The sequence below is a fragment of the Carettochelys insculpta genome, chromosome 16 (genome assembly GCF_033958435.1).
Source record: "Carettochelys insculpta isolate YL-2023 chromosome 16, ASM3395843v1, whole genome shotgun sequence".
Taxonomy (NCBI): domain Eukaryota; kingdom Metazoa; phylum Chordata; order Testudines; family Carettochelyidae; genus Carettochelys; species Carettochelys insculpta.
This window is the reverse complement of record NC_134152.1, coordinates 22,745,855-22,763,368: the sequence shown is the minus strand read 5'-3', so window position 1 is coordinate 22,763,368 and position 17,514 is coordinate 22,745,855. Positions and strand designations below refer to the sequence as shown.

The 17,514-nt window shown below is 39.8% G+C and overlaps 2 protein-coding genes and 1 long non-coding RNA gene across 3 annotated transcripts in view; 1 reads left to right on the top strand and 2 right to left on the bottom strand.

Annotated features, from left to right (window-relative positions):
* The first annotated feature begins 1,832 nt into the window (after positions 1-1,832).
* On the top strand, positions 1,833-10,989 carry PDZD9 (PDZ domain containing 9). Its single transcript, XM_075010536.1, has 3 exons — positions 1,833-2,038; positions 6,965-7,157; positions 9,813-10,989. The coding sequence occupies exons 1-3, from the start codon at positions 1,834-1,836 to the stop codon at positions 10,186-10,188; spliced, it is 774 nt and encodes a 257-aa protein (XP_074866637.1). The 5' UTR covers position 1,833; the 3' UTR covers positions 10,189-10,989.
* On the bottom strand, positions 5,362-8,327 carry LOC142021558 (uncharacterized). Its single transcript, XR_012647711.1, has 2 exons — positions 7,522-8,327; positions 5,362-6,734 (listed from the first exon to the last, which is right to left on the bottom strand). It is a non-coding gene; the product is annotated as an uncharacterized LOC142021558 (long non-coding RNA).
* Positions 10,797-17,514, bottom strand: part of UQCRC2 (ubiquinol-cytochrome c reductase core protein 2) — a 20,411-nt gene continuing 13,693 nt past the window's right edge. The window contains exons 10-14 of the mRNA XM_075010535.1: positions 17,055-17,254; positions 16,753-16,833; positions 16,041-16,117; positions 12,617-12,770; positions 10,797-11,045 (exon numbers count right to left, since the gene is read on the bottom strand). Of these exons, the coding sequence (XP_074866636.1) occupies positions 10,959-11,045; positions 12,617-12,770; positions 16,041-16,117; positions 16,753-16,833; positions 17,055-17,254 (599 nt within the window). The 3' untranslated portion in view covers positions 10,797-10,958. The remainder of the gene's footprint in view (positions 11,046-12,616; positions 12,771-16,040; positions 16,118-16,752; positions 16,834-17,054; positions 17,255-17,514) is intronic.

Here is a 17,514-nt window from a genome sequence, read left to right as displayed (position 1 = left end):
CCTATTTCAAAATAGGTCCTGTTAAGATGTGGGATAGTGCTTATTTCAAAGTAAGCATTATTCCCCGTCTTAAGAGCACCTGTTTTGCAATAGGCACTATTTTCAAATAAGTGCTATATGCGCAGACTGTGTTTTGAAAGAGCTCGGTGCTATTTTGAAATACACTTTTGTGTGTAGCAGCCCTATTTCACAATAGCTATTTTGAAATAGTTTATTTCAAAATAAGGCTGCTGTGTGGACTTAGCCTAAAACTGCAGCGCAAAGAGCGTGACATGGGTGGCAGCACAGGTTAGCCACCTGAGTTCAGAGATGGGTGCTGGGTGAATTCATAATTGGACAGCTAGCCTATGCCACAATGTGCACTTTAATTTTAGCGTGACAGCTGGAGCAGAACTAGTGTGAGTCTTTCTGCCCTGGCTGGGAAGCACTCTCTGGCTATGCCTGGATTGCAGGCTTCTGTCAACAAAAGTTTTGTCAACAGAGCGCATGTCCAGACTGCAGTTCTTTCAGAAAAGATCTGCTGGTTGGGAGTGTTCTGTCAACATCCCGATGCACCTCATTCCATGAGGAAGAAGGGATGTCTTGACAGAGGGGGTGTTTCTGACATTTGGCCCTATGTGGGTTGGCCAAATGTTGGAAAAGACTCTCCCGACAGAACTGTCTGCAAAAGATAGGCAAATGTGTTGCACAATTTACATGTTTTTGCCATCAGTTCTCAGCAATCTAGACACAGCCTCTCAAATGATGTATAAACATCTTTCATGCCTCATCACAGAGCCACTGAAATCAATAGACTCCTATTGACTTCAAGGCAAGTCAATACAGTTGATTGGATTTTAAATTATGCCAATAATCTCTCTGTGCTTTACCCTCCTCCAGCTGTAAAATTGGAGAATGCTTAGGTACTTTCATAAAGTGCTTTGAAATCACTGGAGAGCAAATGCTGTGTAAGTTTAAAGTAAGAGTGGAACTTCTGCTATGCTGCCATAGCAGCTTAAAAGGTACATCTTCCTAAAACAGGGTGCTACAGATAAAAGAAAAATAAGTTTAGCACAAGAAAGCTTATTTTAAAATGCTTTTACTGCAATCTCATATTTTCCCTGCTTTCCCTCCAGCAGCAAACTCTGGGCTGTAAGATTCTTTCTGTGATTGTCATTATATTTGCTGGTGAAGTTGAGTTAGAAGGAGCTGTCCTTTTTGTATACTAATAATATTATACATGTTAATGGATAGTGAATGCACCTACAATATAGCACCTAAAGAAACACATTTGCAAAGCACCACTCCCTTCCTTCACGCACGCAGTAGTGTGTAAAATCCATCTGCTGGAAATTTGGATATAAATCCTATCCAGAAATATTGACACAGGAAATTATTTTTTTCACATGAATACACAGCTTTCTGGAAAGCTCTAGCGGTGGTCGCGCTGTGCTGTCATTTCTCTACCTTGTTCTCGTCCTCCCCATACTGAGATTTAAAATGAATCTACAGTAATATCCAATGTCAGCCTTATTTCTTTGTTTTGCTCAGTACAGTATATGAACTTTTAGAAACAGGCTTCGATGTATGTTGAGAAAAGCTATTTTAGAAATATTTCTTGAGATAATGTGTGACATTTATATGATTTATAACTTTTACCTAGCTGTGTTTTCTGGCCCTGATTCAGTCGCCCCTCTTTATTCAGAAAAGCACTTAAGATTATGTTGAACTTTAAGCATATGGAACTTAAGTACTTTGCTGATTAGGAATGGATTTGAGTATCTGTTTGCTTGCTTTGCTGAATTAGGACTTGGGGCCATGGATTAAGAAAATCACACTATCATAATTTCAGGTATGAAAGTATGTCTCTCACTTTCCAAAGGGCAGTTTCCAGCATTGGAACAGATCTCTGAACATACACTGAGTGCTACATTAAAGACCAATATTAAGATTGGAGAACAAGGATTAGGTCTTATAGTAATTCAGAATGGACCATATCTCCAGATAACAAGTCTTGTTGAGAAAGGCTCTGCAGCTAAGAATGGAAGACTCAAGTCAGGTAAAAAATATCACAACCCTAATCTTCAGAATTTCATCATTGTGTTCCAGTCCAGAGTTTATACTTTGTTACCCTGCTTTTCACCTCATTTATACTTATGTAAATCAGCAGTAACACCGTTTCAGTCAGTGGAATTTCAGTGGCATAGAACTATCTCAGTGTCACAGAAGTAAAGTACTGATAAATGAAGCCAGTCCAGTTTTATATGAAAATATCTGTTGTCTTAATTTGATTGAAATTGGCTGATTTGGGCGACTGTTTCTTAATTAGATGAAGAAAAAAGCATATTTAAAGTGCACAATTTTTTATTTAACTAGAAGATTTACCTAGCATCCTTAACTCATTCTTTGTTTTATGGAAAAGAAAATGTACAGATGGGGGAGGTGGAGCGAACCCCCAGCCAGTCTCTTTCACCTGCCTGGCAATTCTCTCTCTTTTCTGTATGGTTTTATGAGAAACAACCCCATTCCATGCACATCCCATTTTCGTGGCACAACCAAACCCTCACCCTGTTTTAAGGTATGATAAGAGGAAGCTGCATACCAAATTTGATGGAGTTCTTGAACAGAGAGGATTGGAAAAATGTGTTTATGCATCTTCCTTTAAGTATTCAGGACCAATACAAATAGTATGAAACATAAGCAAGCAAATATTTCATGCCTGTACTGTAATATGCAGTTCTTACATATGCATCTATAAACAAGTTTTACTATAAAAGAACAAAAAAGCATCACAGCCCAGGTTAGGTTGTCATAAAAATTAACAATGGAAAGGACACATATTAGGTCATCTGTTTCCCCTAGACTGGATTATACCAACTTTCTCTGGCAGGAGTGGGTGGATTGCTTAATGATTTAGTGAACAAAATTTCTGCAGTCACTTTTTCCTCCCTGTTATGCCCTCTTTCCCACTGTGATGTCTTAAGGATGGTAAGAGAGCCAGGGTGCAGTAAACAAGCAAATCCCATTACTGCAGCAGAACTTGGCAGCCTCCCCTTCTCCTGGTCCTTATACCTTGTGAACTTGTTTTGATATTTCTTCATTGTTCCTAATTCTTGGACCATTATAACTGAAGTTTATGAAGAGAGGCCCTCTAAAATGGAGATTTTAAAAACAAATTAAAGGTAGACCCTCTCTTTTATTATAATGAACATTTGCTTGTGCACGGGGTAAAATAAATGTCACTTTGCTATAAAAGGACAATTTGACAAAAGGAGAATGAGGGTACTGTTTGATCAAGGTATCATTCATGCAGCCACTTTAAATTACAGTCTGTGTACAGAAAATGTACATTAGAAATTCCTCTCCACCTAGCAAGTCTCCTACTGACTGCAGCAGCAGTTTTGCTAAAAATCAAAGCTAGAATATGACCTTAATGTACAAGGTGTACCTCCCCTATCCGCCAAAGTCAGGTCCTAACAGGTCTTGAATAAGACAGTTTGCCCCCAGACAGCCCTGTACTCCTGGGGCTGCTGTGGCTTGAGCCTCCCTGTCCGGGGATTCTGGCACCAACCTGGGCTGCCATGAGGCTCCATGCCTGCTGCATTGGTTGCTGTGAGGCAGATGGGGGCTCCTGCACCTGGTCCTGCTGCTGATGGGCCGGTGGGCCTCCTGCATCAGTCCCTGCATTGCCACAGGGCAGGCAAGGCTCCTGCACCAGCCCCAGCCCCAGCCCAGTACTCCCTCATCCTGGAGGACCACAGATGTTGCCAGACAAGAGTGCCAGATTTGAGGTGCAACCTGTAGCAACTAAACTTAGTTTTATTTTTTCAGTGCCTCACTGCCCATGTGCCCTGTATGCAAACGTCAAGTAACATGAAGTTCCAGGGGCCTTGGAACTCATTTGTCTTAATTTGATTTTATATTTATCCTTATTGTAGTGAAACAGATTATTTTATGAAAAAACTGGAAGCAGCCTGTTTTAATTTGAAAGAGACAAGAATCAGTGAGCTGCTGTAAAAATGAGCTCAGTTTTCAAGCCCTGTACTTAGTTTTACATTAATAAAAACAGAAAGTACACCCAGTGAAATCTAGCACAGGCATTAACATTAATAAAAAGCAAATATTGGTTTATTCACATACATTAGAAACTTGAGTGATGTGTTTAAATACTTTTAAATTTACGAGCTATAGCTCAAATAGTTTTTAAATTATATATAGAAGTACTGGACAGAAAAATTCCAAGTTGGCACAAGATTAAGCTACATAATCTAACAGGTTGTTTTTATCTTTGTAGAGTGCTCTGATCCTGAAAAGTGCTGTATAATTGCCATTTTATCTCCATAAAGTACAGTGCTAGATAGATCTTGAAGGTAGTGAAGCTACCCAGAAATGTAGTACACTTGGACCTCCCTGGTTTGGCAAACTTGGTCCCTGACAGGTCGCAACTGAAGGAATTTGCAGAACCAGGGAAGGTCAATTCCAGCCCTCCTGCCCCAGTACTACTCCCAACCCCAGCTGCCAGCTCTCGGGCCACCCTCCCAACCCTCTCTGCTGATCTGCATCCACTTCCAGTCCCAGCCAGCTGGGCTGCCAGCCCCATTGCTACCAGCCCTGGCCAGGCTCCTAGACACATGCCATCCTGCCATGCAAATCCCAGCTGGTGGGGCTCTCTGGTCCAGGAACATCCTTGGTCCTATCAGACCATGGATGTTGCCAGACCACAGAATCCTGATTTTTAGAAGTTCAACCTGCAGCTCAGGTCAAAAGTCTGTTCAGTCAACTTACATCTTTTAATATAATGGATGCAATTCTCTCCCTGTGGTCTTAGGAAGTATTTATGCAAGTGGGAAGGGAGAGACAAGAAATATATTACAGAAGTTAACTAAAAGATGGAATGGTAGAGAGAAGGATGAAGTTCTAAATCACACTTTTTAGAAAAAGAAATTGTTTTTGAGTTGAACATAGATAACTAGTTTTAAACCTCTGAAAGATTCCTGAGTGTGAAAATAGATCAGACTTTCTTGTTAACATTTTTGTATCTTGAGGATAAGGACTGATTAATTTTCTTTATAAAACTGTCACACAGAACTTATTTGTACAAAAGGCATAGGCAAGCCCTTGAGTCTGTTGTAAAACCCACTTTGCCTCAGAGAATGTGAGACTATGCACTTTCTAAATCTTAATACAACAATCTGGAAGTGGCTTGCAAACAACAGAATCAAACATCTAATTTATTTGATTTCCCATTTCTAACATGGGCATTTTAAAGACTGGGGCATCCCAGGTCTTTCTCCAGAATGATTGTGTAGCCAATTCTAACTGCCCCAAATGTATATGAATGACAAGTCTGTTCTAGCAAAACAAAAAGCAGTCAAGTAGCACTTTAAAGACTAGCAAAATAATTTATTAGGTGAGCTTTCGTGGGACAGACCCACTTCTTCAGTCTGTTCTAGGTGTTATCTCTGAGCTCAGTGAAACGCTCTTCTTCCCTTAAGAGAAGGAGTAGACAAACTGGGTCTTTCTTCAACACTAAACATTTTCAGGTCAAACAGCCACAGCACAACACTAGCCCGAGAGTTCCCCTCAACGTGAAAGCACGCTGCTATCACCATCTGGCAGCTCTCCATGCTGGATTTCTACCTGGCAGTAACTAACCAGTCAGTAGTTTGGTATTGGTGAATCAACTAGTCAGAGCTGTTGTCATGAGGGTTTGCAATATTAAAAGGGTGCTGTTGTGCTGGTGTAAAGCTTTGCACTATACAAAACACTAATGAGCTTACAGGAACAGAGTCTGAAGACTGTCCGAGGGTTACAGATGGGACCCAAATGCCTTTTCTTCATTCCATCCAGCCAAAGCCTAACAGGAAGGATTATTTCTTGCTGGTCCTGCAAGGCCTGATTAATATTGGTCAGCTTTTTACAGCATCAAGGTGGGGTGATCTGGAAGAGTCCATGACACCAGAATCTTTACAAATCTGAAGCTGCCTAGACAACTCTCTCCATGGTGTGCATGGGGCCAAGTGTGTTTTTCATTCAGTCATAGGAGTCTTCTGGAAAAAAATCCACGATTCTTTGGTGCCACTATTTGCAAAATACAGCAGTTCCTCATATCATGGTAGGCAGTGGGAACATTACTGGAGGTCCCATTCTTAAGCCATGTCTTCAGGTACGTCAGAGCTCCTTTGCTTTGGTTTAGCACTGCACCCATCTCCAGGAGTACCCCCTCTTGAAATTTTCTGTCTTGTAGAGGGCTACATTCTGGTGACACTTCTCCAGCTGGAACTAGACCTGTAGCTCTCTGGAAAGGGCAGTCGTTGTGAAGGGGTTCACATGGATGCATGGCTGATACAATTGGTGTGTAGATCCAGGTGTATGAATTCATCACTCCCAGTTATCACAAGAGGCACACTTAGCTGTCTGCCATCATTAGAACAGGTGATACTTAGTTCAGATGACAGTGGAATGAATAGTGAAGCACACAGACCAACCCTGATGGGAAGCAATGCAGTGTGGGGTAGCAGTGGGAGGACGACCAGCAGAGTCGTTGTAGTTACCAGTAAGTCCACGCAAACCTTACAGCGAACAATACTGCTGCAACATGGCATTACAGTACTCCTGTTTCATTTCTGTAGCCTAAAACACCAAATAATTATTAGCTAAAAAGTTGTGTGTCTATATATATGTGTGTGTGTATATGTAAGGCACTGTATGACAAATGAAGTTATTCCCGTATAACATCCTCTTGTAAACAAATCCTGTAAGATAATAAGAAAGGGTAGTGCCATATCAGAAAATAGTTGTTTTTTTTTAATGGTACAAAAGTGTTAATGTTTGTTTTACAAAAGGTAAATAACCTGACTGACCTGTATCCTACTGTACTTCTAAAACAAGGTGTTTAATAGTAATTTTTAGCTCAAATGGCAAATGTTTTGGCATGTAATCACACAATTCAGTACTGAATACTATTGAATTTTCCTCCTGACAGGTGATATTTTGATTAAAATTGGGCACGCTAATGTATTAGGATGGACACTACGAGAGCTTTGGCAACTTTTAAACAATATTCCCATAGGAACAGTTCTACAAATCAAGGTTTACAGAGATTTTGTTGAAGTACCTCATCACTGGCAAGATGCACTTGAATTAATTCCTGAAGTAAAGTCTTTTATGAAAGCAGAGTAAGAAACAAAGGCTGTTTTCAATGTGTTTCTTCACAATATAAAGTTATACTAATATACTAAGAAAGACAGGGAAGTGATAACATTCTAGTTTCACTACTAATCCACCATAAAAAGGTAGTTTTAAAAAAAAGTTACCTCTTTCCCACATAATACGCTTGCACAACAGGTTGCACCTCCCTCGTCTAGCACGCTTGGGACAGATAATTGGCCAGACAAAGGGAGGGCCCCAGCTTCATCCCCAGCCCCACCCCTATACCAGGCCACTTAGCCATGATTGGTCCCTGGCCCTACTGGCCCCTCAAAGACTGGCTTCAGCCCTGTCTTGGGACCCCGCACCAGGGCACAAGGCCCCTGGCCTCACCTGCACAGGGCTGCCAGCCTGTCACTGAGCTTCTGCTAGGCAGGGCTCCCAGCCGCTGGCCTTTTTCCTTGCAACCTACCACGTGGGAATCTCTGATCCAGAAACATCCATGGTCCTGCCAGATGATAGAAATTCTGGTTTTGAGAGGTGCAACATGTATTGCAGCAACCTAAAAGCCCAAAGGTCTTCCAATGTTTGTTGCCTAGACATCGCACAAAAGTAGTAAGATAAAACACCAAATTGCAATTTCAGACTTTGTCCTCAAAGGGAAAGAAAGCCTCATCTTGCACAAGTTTGCATAGCTACCTTGACTTCAATGCTACTATACTTGTTTACACACACTGAAGACCTAGATCATCAAATGTTTAAAAAAAAAAGGGGGGGGGGCAGTCTCATAGCACCTTAAAGACTAACATTATTTATTAGGTGATGAGCTTTCACACGCAAGACTCACTTCTTCAGATCTGGAAAATAACTGAAAAGAGAAAAAACTGAAAAAAAATTGAGTAATAAGCTGGGAGAGGGGAAAGAAGGGGCAGGGGAAGAGAAAAGAAACCTCTGCAATTGTCTAAGTCAAGTGGGACATTTTCTATCACTGCAAATATCAAAGGTGGCAAAATTGTCCTTATAATGCATAAGATAATTGAGTATCAGAGGAGTAGCCGTGTTAGTCTGGATCTGTAACAGCGACGAAGGGTCCTGTGGCACCTTATAGACTAACAAAAGTTTTGAGCATGAGCTTTCGTGAGCACAGACTCACTGTCATGTACATTGGACAAACTGAACAATTACTTGTCCAAAGAATAAATGGACACACATCAGACATTAGGAATCTGAATACACAAACTGATAATTGAGCATTTCAAGTTAGCAGGAGACACTATTGACTACTTAATGGTCTGTGTTTGAAAATAGATTTTAACACCAAAGGGTGACCTCTGAATTGGAACTCATTTTCAAGTTTGATACCTATCACCGTGGAGTCAACAAAGATCTCAATTATCTTGAGCATGAGCTTTCGTGAGCACAGACTCACTTCATCACATGCTGTGAGTCTGTGCTCACGAAAGCTCATGCTCAAGATAATTGAGATCTTTGTTGACTCCACGGTGATAGGTATCAAACTTGAAAATGAGTTCCAATTCAGAGGTCACCCTTTGGTGTTAAAACCTATTTTCAAACACAGACCATTAAGTAGTCAATAGTGTCTCCTGCTAACTTGAAATGCTCAATTATCAGTTTGTGTATTCAGATTCCTAATGTCTGATGTGTGTCCATTTATTCTTTGGACAAGTAATTGTCCAGTTTGTCCAATGTACATGACAGAGGGGCATTGCTGGCCCACAGCTGAGTAGAAGTCCAGGAATATGAGTCCCTGATTGTGTGACTGATGTGGTTAAGTCCAGTGATGGTGTCTCTAATGTAAATATGCAGACAGAGCTAGCAATAGGGTTTGATGCAAGGAAAGGTTCCAGGATTAGTATTTCTGTGGTATGGTACGGGGGTCTTTCCCATGAAAGCTCATCACCTAATGTTAGTCTTTAATGTGCTAGAGGACTACTTTTTTTGTTTTGTGAATATACAGAGTAACACGGCTACCTCTCTGAGACAAGATCATTGCATGTACTCACTGTACCAAAATGCTGGTCAACCAGAGACCTATAACCAGATAAACAGTTTAATGACATCTTAATTGATCTTTCCAGAAATCTTGATATAGCTGTGTAGTGTTATGCTCAGTTTCTATAAAGACATGGGGCTTAGGAATTTGGTAAAAACGTTCTCAGCTCCTAAAAATAAGCCTCACAGTAAGTCTAATTGATTTTGCCTAGTGTCCTGTCTAGCAAATACTCATTGATGCAAGGTGGGACAGTAGGCATTAAAAGTTTTCCTAAAGCCTGGGGAGAGATGTTCTAGCAGGGACTGATGACTACGATTCAGGCACAGAAAGAGAATGAGGGAAACATATTGGAGAAGGCAGCTGGACACGAGAATATCAAAAGCACCTGATTAGGGCAGTGAAAAGAGGGAGGGGGCTCTCTGGAAAACTAGTTCTTCAAAGTTAGGTTATAACTTAGTCAAATTCTTTAAATGAACAGAGCACAGATAGCTTTTAGTTTTACTGAAAAAGATGTTTAACTTGACACTTCCTTATTGTTTAAAACCAACATGTTGTGTTACATTAAGTCCAAGCAGAACATGCAAAAAATCTGCACAAACCAGGTTTCAATTTTGCCACTCTTAATACAAGAGCTTGTATTTAAAGCTATGTAACTATTGCACATTTTCAGCACTTCAAGTAAAGACAGTGAGGCAAAAGAAGACACCTGGACAAGTAGTGATGATTATGAAGATGTAGACTCTGGAAGTTTTAGATACAAGACTGCACAATCATTTTGTTATGATTCTCATGAACTGCCATCAATATCAAAAACTTGGCATGCATTTAAAAGAAAAAAACACACCTTTACTGTGGGTGCTGACATTGGATGTGACATTATAATTCATAAAGATTTTGATGCATGGTATACTTCTGATTTTGCAACTAATGGCAGTAGCTCTCCTTTATACTGGACAATGGAAAGGCATGACAGCAAGTCAACATCATCCTCTTCTTCTATATCAGATGCATTTTGGCTTGAAGAGTTTGCCAGTATTCTGGAATAACTGAATGGTCACATACAATTTTCATCCTTCAGTTCTGGACTTCTGAAGCACCTCATCAGCTGAAGCTTCACTTTCAAAATACCGATTCTGAAATTAGCTAAATTGAAGATTCGGCATAGCATGCCTTGCCTGCCTAGGATATTTGAAAATCTGGATTATAAAATGATGCTATTCAAAGCTACTCTACCATTCTTACAAGCATAGTAAAATCTCCATCAATCCTACCTTGAAGGAAATATTACATTTGCTGCTTCTGTGAGCCCAGTGACCAATGCACAGCAGGCATGTGCTAAAGCTGCAGTATATTGCTTTCAGCTTTTAAAAGGTAAGTCTGATATTTTACATAAGGTAGCTTTCTTGCTAATGGCAATTTTACCAACAACTATTTTTAAACACATGAAGGACATAACTGGGATAACTGTGGAAATTACAAAATTTAATCTGCATAAAAAATGTAGTTAGATTATCATTCTCTGCCAGTTTTTACACCTAAATGCCAACTCATTGTTTCACTATGTGTAAGTATTCATAATTGATAGTTTAATTTTCTGTCCTTACACATACACCTTACTTTCATGAGATAAATATACTGAGAACAAAAACAAAAGCATGTGAACTTAGCACTTTATTCAAAATATGCAAGTCCACAAGTAAATTCTCTAGATTAATATTCTGACACTTTAATTCATAAACAGGTTGATTGTGATTTATGTATAATGTAACTGACAGTGAGAAGAGTCCACTCTGAATCGGTCTTAATTTTTTGTTTCCTAACACAACTCATCAATAAAAGGGGTATTTCCCAAGTTTCCACAAGCTGCCATTGATTTCTTCCCATCAACAAACTTCTTTGCAGCCTGAAAAAAAAATAAATAAAAATTGGACATTAAGGAAACATTCACATTTTGATTCCATTAGGCACACTGCACAAGCTTCTCATTGCTTCAGAATCCCAACTTCAGCAGATTTATGCAACCCATCAGTGTGAAATTGCTTATGATGATATTTAATAAGCTGTCTGAACTCAGTTTGATTAACGGTATCAGCCCAAAGAACGTAGTAGAGTAGCAACTTTTTCCAGTTCCCTGAAGTGGCCATACATACACCTTAGCTATGTCTACACTAGCCAAAAACTTCGAAATGGCCATGCAAATGGCCATTTCGAAATTTACTAATGAAGCGCTGAAATATATATTCAGTAACTCATTAGCATATGGGTGGCCGCGGCACTTCGAAATTGATGTGGCTCCTTTTTGAAAGGACCCCGGATACTTCGAAGTCCCCTTATTCCTATGACATTTAATAAGCTGTCTGAACTCAGTTTGATTAGTGGTATCAGCCCAAAGAATGTAGTTGAGTAGCAACTTTTTCCAGTTCCCTGAAGTGGCCATACATACGCCTTGGCTACGTCTACACTAGCCAAAAACTTCGAAATGGCCATCCAAATGGCCATTTTGAAATTTACTAATGAAGCGCTGAAATACATATTCAGTGCCTCATTAGCATGCAGGCAGCGGCAGCTCTTCCAGACGGGGCTCCTTTTTGAAAGGTCCCCGGCTACTTCCAAGTCCCCTAAGGGGTCCTTTCAAAAAGGAGCCCCGTCTGGAAGAGCTGCGGCTGCCTGCATGCTAATGAGGCGCTGAATATGTATTTCAGCGCTTCATTAGTAAATTTCAAAATGGCCATTTCGAAGTTTTTGGCTAGTGCAGACATAGCCAAGGCGTATGTATGGCCACTTCAGGGAACTGGAAAAAGCTGCTACTCTACTACACGGCCCTTGTGTAGCAAGTATTTTCTGTTTAGGTCAGAAAAGCAGTAGTAAAGTCCTTTGTGTCAAACACTGGAGTGAGTCAGGAAACTTGTGTTCTACACACAGTTATTCCAGTGACCCCAGCACATCACTTTGCTGCTCCATGGACTCTGTCTTTCCCAGTCACCTTTGATCTGTCTTGTCTATTATATGCTTTTGGGGCAGGGACCATCTCTTACTACCTATTTATATAGTTCTGAGCAGTTATTCCAATGAATAGCAGCAGTTTTGTGAAGAAATTTTGATGTTCTACATGTATTTTCCCCATTACAATGCCAGGTGGAATTTGCTCATTTCCAAAAATCAAGATTATTATAATTGTCGTTACAACTAGCTCAGGTATTTCAATAAATAAATTTGCCTCAGCTAAATTCTCACAGCTATATTGGCTTTGCCATATACAATATGAAAGATTGTTTCCTTCAACAAACTAAGCAGATCCAACTCAAAAGGCACAGCTAGCAGAGTACCATAAAAACCAAAGACCCACTTTTTATAGTGTCCATCTCTCTCTCTCAGACACACAGACACACACACAAAGTATGTTAATCATGTTGTGCATAATAAAGCTTATATGGAATCATTCTGTAAACATTGCATGTGGACATGTTTACTTACATTCACAATGTCAGCAGTGGCTACGGAGTCAATGTTTTGAATTACAGCTGTTGGCGACGTGTATTTACCAGATGCCAGTGCCTCAGAACCGATTTCATTAAGTAACCCATCTGAAGTCTCAACTAACATCAAATATGAGGCTTTCAAATTATTTCTGCCAGACAGAGTGTTGAGAATATCCGAGTAAGTAAATTTTCCAATGTTACTCAGTAGTTATAGACTACATTAGAATTACCAATATTTAATTTTGTGCAACTTGGATCTCAACTTCACTTTTGCTTAAATAACCTCTTCTGAAGCCTTAGAATTCTGGGGATATTGAACACTTTGCGATGTCCCATTCTGGGCACTACATTTAAGAAAAGATGTGGAGAAATTGGAAAGCGTCCAGAGAAGAGCAAGTAAAATGATTAAAGGTCTAGAAAATACGACGTATGAGAGAAGATTAAAAGAACTGGGTTTGTTTAGTTTGGAAAAGATGGCAGAGAGGGGACAGGACAGCAGCTTTCACGTACCTAAAAGGGTATTAAAAAGGAGAGAGGGGGGAAAAAAAAAAACAACCATTCTTCTTAGCTTCTGATGATAGGACAAAAAGCAATGGACTTAAATAGCAGCAAAGGAGGTTTAGGTTGGACTTTAGGAAAAATCTTGTGTAAGGGTGGTTTAGCACTAGAACAAATTGCCTATGGTGGTTGTAGAATCTCCATCATTGGAAATATTTAAGAACAGGCTGGATAAATACCTAACAGGGATGATACAGATGGTGCTTTGTCCTGCCATAAGGTCAGGGAATTGGACTTGATGGCCTTTTGAGGTCCCTTCCAGTTTGTGTTGTATGATGTTGGAATGTTTTAATGGCTCTTTAGACCAATGACTTAAAGTCTCCACCTGCATTAAAACAGAAGCTTTCCCTTATGCTCATGGGGGCCTAAAAGATGATCGACCAAACACGAAATAGAACAAATCAAGAGGACAGATCTGAGAAAGCTGAGAAGTGGTAGAAGACCCCACACACCCTTCAATTATGAGAAAACTCTGGAAAGACTTCCAAGGTTCAGATACCAACTAGAGGCACACACAGAAGATGGAAACCTCAAAAGCAGGTGTCAAGGTAGGTATTTCAACTACCCTTTCTTCAGCAGCTAGGGAAACTTTTGTTTTTAAGCTTCTGGCTGGAACGAAAATATTTCAGGCCCTGTTGGGCTACTTTCAAACATATTTAAAAGAATGATAATTTCAGTATCTTCTAGCTCTAGCTGTTCTCAACTTTAAATTTTAGTGCCTTTTTAACTAGAGATTTCTGGGTTTAGGTTTAAAATTAATCATCAGGTCTCAACTCAAAGTATAGGCAGAACATTTAAGATATCCATACAATATGTTAATGCTTTGTTTTTAGAGAACTGTAGCACAGAAGGGAACAAAAAGTTATTTATTTGCAGCAAGGAGGTTCCCATTCCTACTGAATCTTGTTTATTACAGTTATTTTTAATAGTAAAATGGTTTAATCCAAAATGGGATCTGTGGTGCATGCAATCATTTAGAAATGTTAATATTTTGACTAAATTCAACTATGGCCACTAATACTTGGATCAAACAGTATTTTTTTTTTTTTTAAACTTCTCCCCAACTACAGGGAAAAAAAAATCAGCAACATATTATGAGGAAGAGACTCCCCAGAAGAAGAAAAGGAATGAAATGTATCTCCAGACATTAGAAAGATTTGTATTCAATGCTATAAATAAGTTAATCGGTAGAAGATTTAACATTAGGCTGATGAGATGGTACAATAACATGTTGTGTATGCAATCATGTGAAGTGTAATATCAATCTCTCTAAGATCTACAAACACACAGTCTTATAATAGATTTTTATATGTGCAAAACTTGGTCCTTTCTTCATTGCCTGCAGCTGCCTCTCCTGTTGGCCACAATAATTCAGTCTGCTTTTGGATGTTGGGTTACAGTGGTAGCCAGGTTGGCAGAGTTAGTTCAACTGGAAAAATATGAACTTTACAGAGCAGGTGTTCTCCCCATATTAACGGGAAATGGCTGCCTAGGAAGAACTACTCCTGAAAGGATCTGAGGGTCACAGATTACAAGCTAAACAGTGTGACGCTATTGCAAAAAAAGCAAACCTCATTTTGGGATACACTAACAGGCGTGTTGCAAGCAAGACACAAGTTGTAATTCTTCCACTCTACTCTGCACTAACTGAGTCTCAGCTGGAGTGTGTGTGTCTAGTTCTGGGGCATCACATTTTAGGAAAGATGTGCACAAACTGATCTAGGAGGTGGTACAGTTACAGGAGAGGATTCTGGCTTGGAGTATGGGTGCAGGAGGGCATGAGGTTCCAGATGCAAGCTCTGGCTGGAAGGCACCTACCTAAGTGGCCCCTGGCCGGCAGCACTCTCTGGCAGTCTTCCCTACCTGCCAGCAGCCCCAGACTGCCTGGCTCTCTGCACTGCAGGGGAAGCTTTGCACACTGCTCCCACCCCCAGCAAAGTTTCTCTGGTCCTATTAGCCAGAAATAGTCCAATGGGAGCTGAGAAATTGTGCTGAACTGCCTCCCTCTCCAGCTGCCATTGTCTGGAAACCAGCCAGTGGGAGCTGAGAGATTTTGCTGGGGGCAGGGACAGCACATTAAGTTTCCCCACAGCCACAGGCCAGATTAAAAAGATTGGTGGGCCACATTTTGCCTGCCCCAGATCTAGATGATCCTTGGCCCTGCCATGAATTACAAGGGACTGGACTTGACCTCTTGAGGTCTCTTCCAGTTCCTAGTATTCCATGATTTTATATACTGAAAGTAAGATTATATCTGTTCATTCGTTCTAGCTTTGAACTCTATGGGTATGCTTACCTTGCAGTTAGACACCTGGGGCTAGCCCATACCAACTGGCATAGGATCAGGCAAAGGTGCTGTTTAATTCAGCCTTGGGGTCTATGATCCTGTGGGTTGAGAGTGTCCCCAAACTCAGAGCAGCCACATAACCATTAAACACAGCACCAGAGACCAAATTAGCTGGCATGGATTCAGCTGCAGGCTTTTAACTACAGTATATACCTGAGGTCTTGAGATAGTGATTGAATGTTACCATTTTATCAGAAAAATCACAATAGAATCCCAGAGATTAACTGCCCCTTAATTATTACAGTTGTACCTCACTGTATTATTTGTTAGTTATTGTGCATGTTGGCCTACAAATCAGGAAATTCTAAAACTGTTGATAAAACAACTTTTTGATAGCAAAACCAACTACAACTGGTTAACAACTGAAAAAGCATGCTGACTGGTGAATAATTAAATCTGTGTTTTAATATCAAGTACTGCAAAGATCCACAGGAGACTCATTAAGAGCCATTTGCAACTTAAACACTTCAGTCTGAGTATCACCGAATTAGAGTTTTAGACATTTTTAACTTACTTGGCCCTTGTGACATCTTCATTAGTGATACTGCCCTGAGCAACTGCTTTTATCTGGTTCAAAGCAGCCATAATGACCTAAGACAAAAGTTTGTTTTTTTTTAAATTTAGAATTAGTGGCTTGATCATTCCCAGCCCACAAGGATTCTTCTCTTTATGGAGCAGGAAAAAAAAAAAAAAAAAAAAAAAAAAAGACTAAATACATCCCATTTCACTGGGCCACTCTTCTCCACCTCATCATATACAAACAGCCTCCTCTAACTACTATGCACTATACTTAATCAGGTGGATTAACAACAAAGTTAAGTTTGTGCTCTAAATTTCATATTGCCTCCAAAATGATTAAGTCCTTTGACTAAATAAAATGTGATCACACTGTCTTCCCCAATGGATTCAAACCCAGCTCTCTCAGTTGATCAGTTCAGTCAGGCTTCTGACAATTAACATTCCATTAGCATGTACTTAAAGATTGCTGAATATAAGCAATGGTTAAGTCTATCAATCTCAGAGAACACTTTCATTACTGGAACTTTATTTTTGTACTTCCACGAAAACAAGCCCTAGTCCCATCTTTGAGGAGTTGTCTTTTATTCATAATACAACATTAGTTTAAATCATCAAAAGAAACCTTTCAAACTCATTCCAATTACTAGATAATTACACTAAACTAGAATTTAATATTTGCTCAAGCCAAATGCTAACCAGCAACTTACCTCCCTAGTGACAGAAGCCTGGGATATTGTATATATCCCAAAGAGTCCAGAATCGGAGTAATTAACATTAAATGCTGTAGCCTGTGGATTAAAATTTTCAGTTAGTACACTAATGATAGACTACTCAATTTCTTCAACAAAACAGCTACCATTGGTATCCAATTTGGTTAGAAGACACTCCATGAAATATTTTTAATCTGTGTAATAATAATTAAGTAGATTGTAGCATAAGGGGCTTTACTCTTTCTACAGACATTCTTTTTTTCTTGGAAAGGAAAGTTGCAATAAACTTTCAGGCTTACATCAAATGGTAGACTGGTTGCCTTAGTGATAGCCTGGAACAGTTTGCTGGAAATATTGTTTCCCCTTTTAATAAGAGGCCCTGCACCTAAAATATGCTGAAGGACACTGAATGCATTTGCTTCTGCACTTCCAGTAGCAACTCCTTCTGCTACTATGGCAGCATGGACAAGACTTTCACCAGTCTGTTCCCTGATTTCACCTGAAAACAAAAAGAAATTATGGTAAGTTTAATACACTATTTTTAACTATGTGAATTAGTTGCTATCATATGTCTCCAACTGTGGTTTCTACTCACTAACTAAGAAAGGCCATTTATGCAGTTTAGTTGTAATATTTAAGTCCACAGGATCTTGTTCCCAATACTTACATTAGACTTCAGCATGGACTGCTCAAGGAAAAATAATCCCCTTGGTTTATAAAAGAGGAAGAAAGGTGTAAGTCTTACTTGTTCACTACTTA

Coding starts and splice junctions, on each gene's coding strand:
- PDZD9 (XM_075010536.1), top strand. CDS start 1,834: ATGAAAGTATGTCTCTCACTTTCCAAAGGGCAGTTTCCAGCATTGGAA. Junction 2,039..6,964: donor GAATGGAAGACTCAAGTCAG/GTAAAAAATATC, acceptor TCCTCCTGACAG/GTGATATTTTGATTAAAATT. Junction 7,158..9,812: donor AAGTCTTTTATGAAAGCAGA/GTAAGAAACAAA, acceptor GCACATTTTCAG/CACTTCAAGTAAAGACAGTG.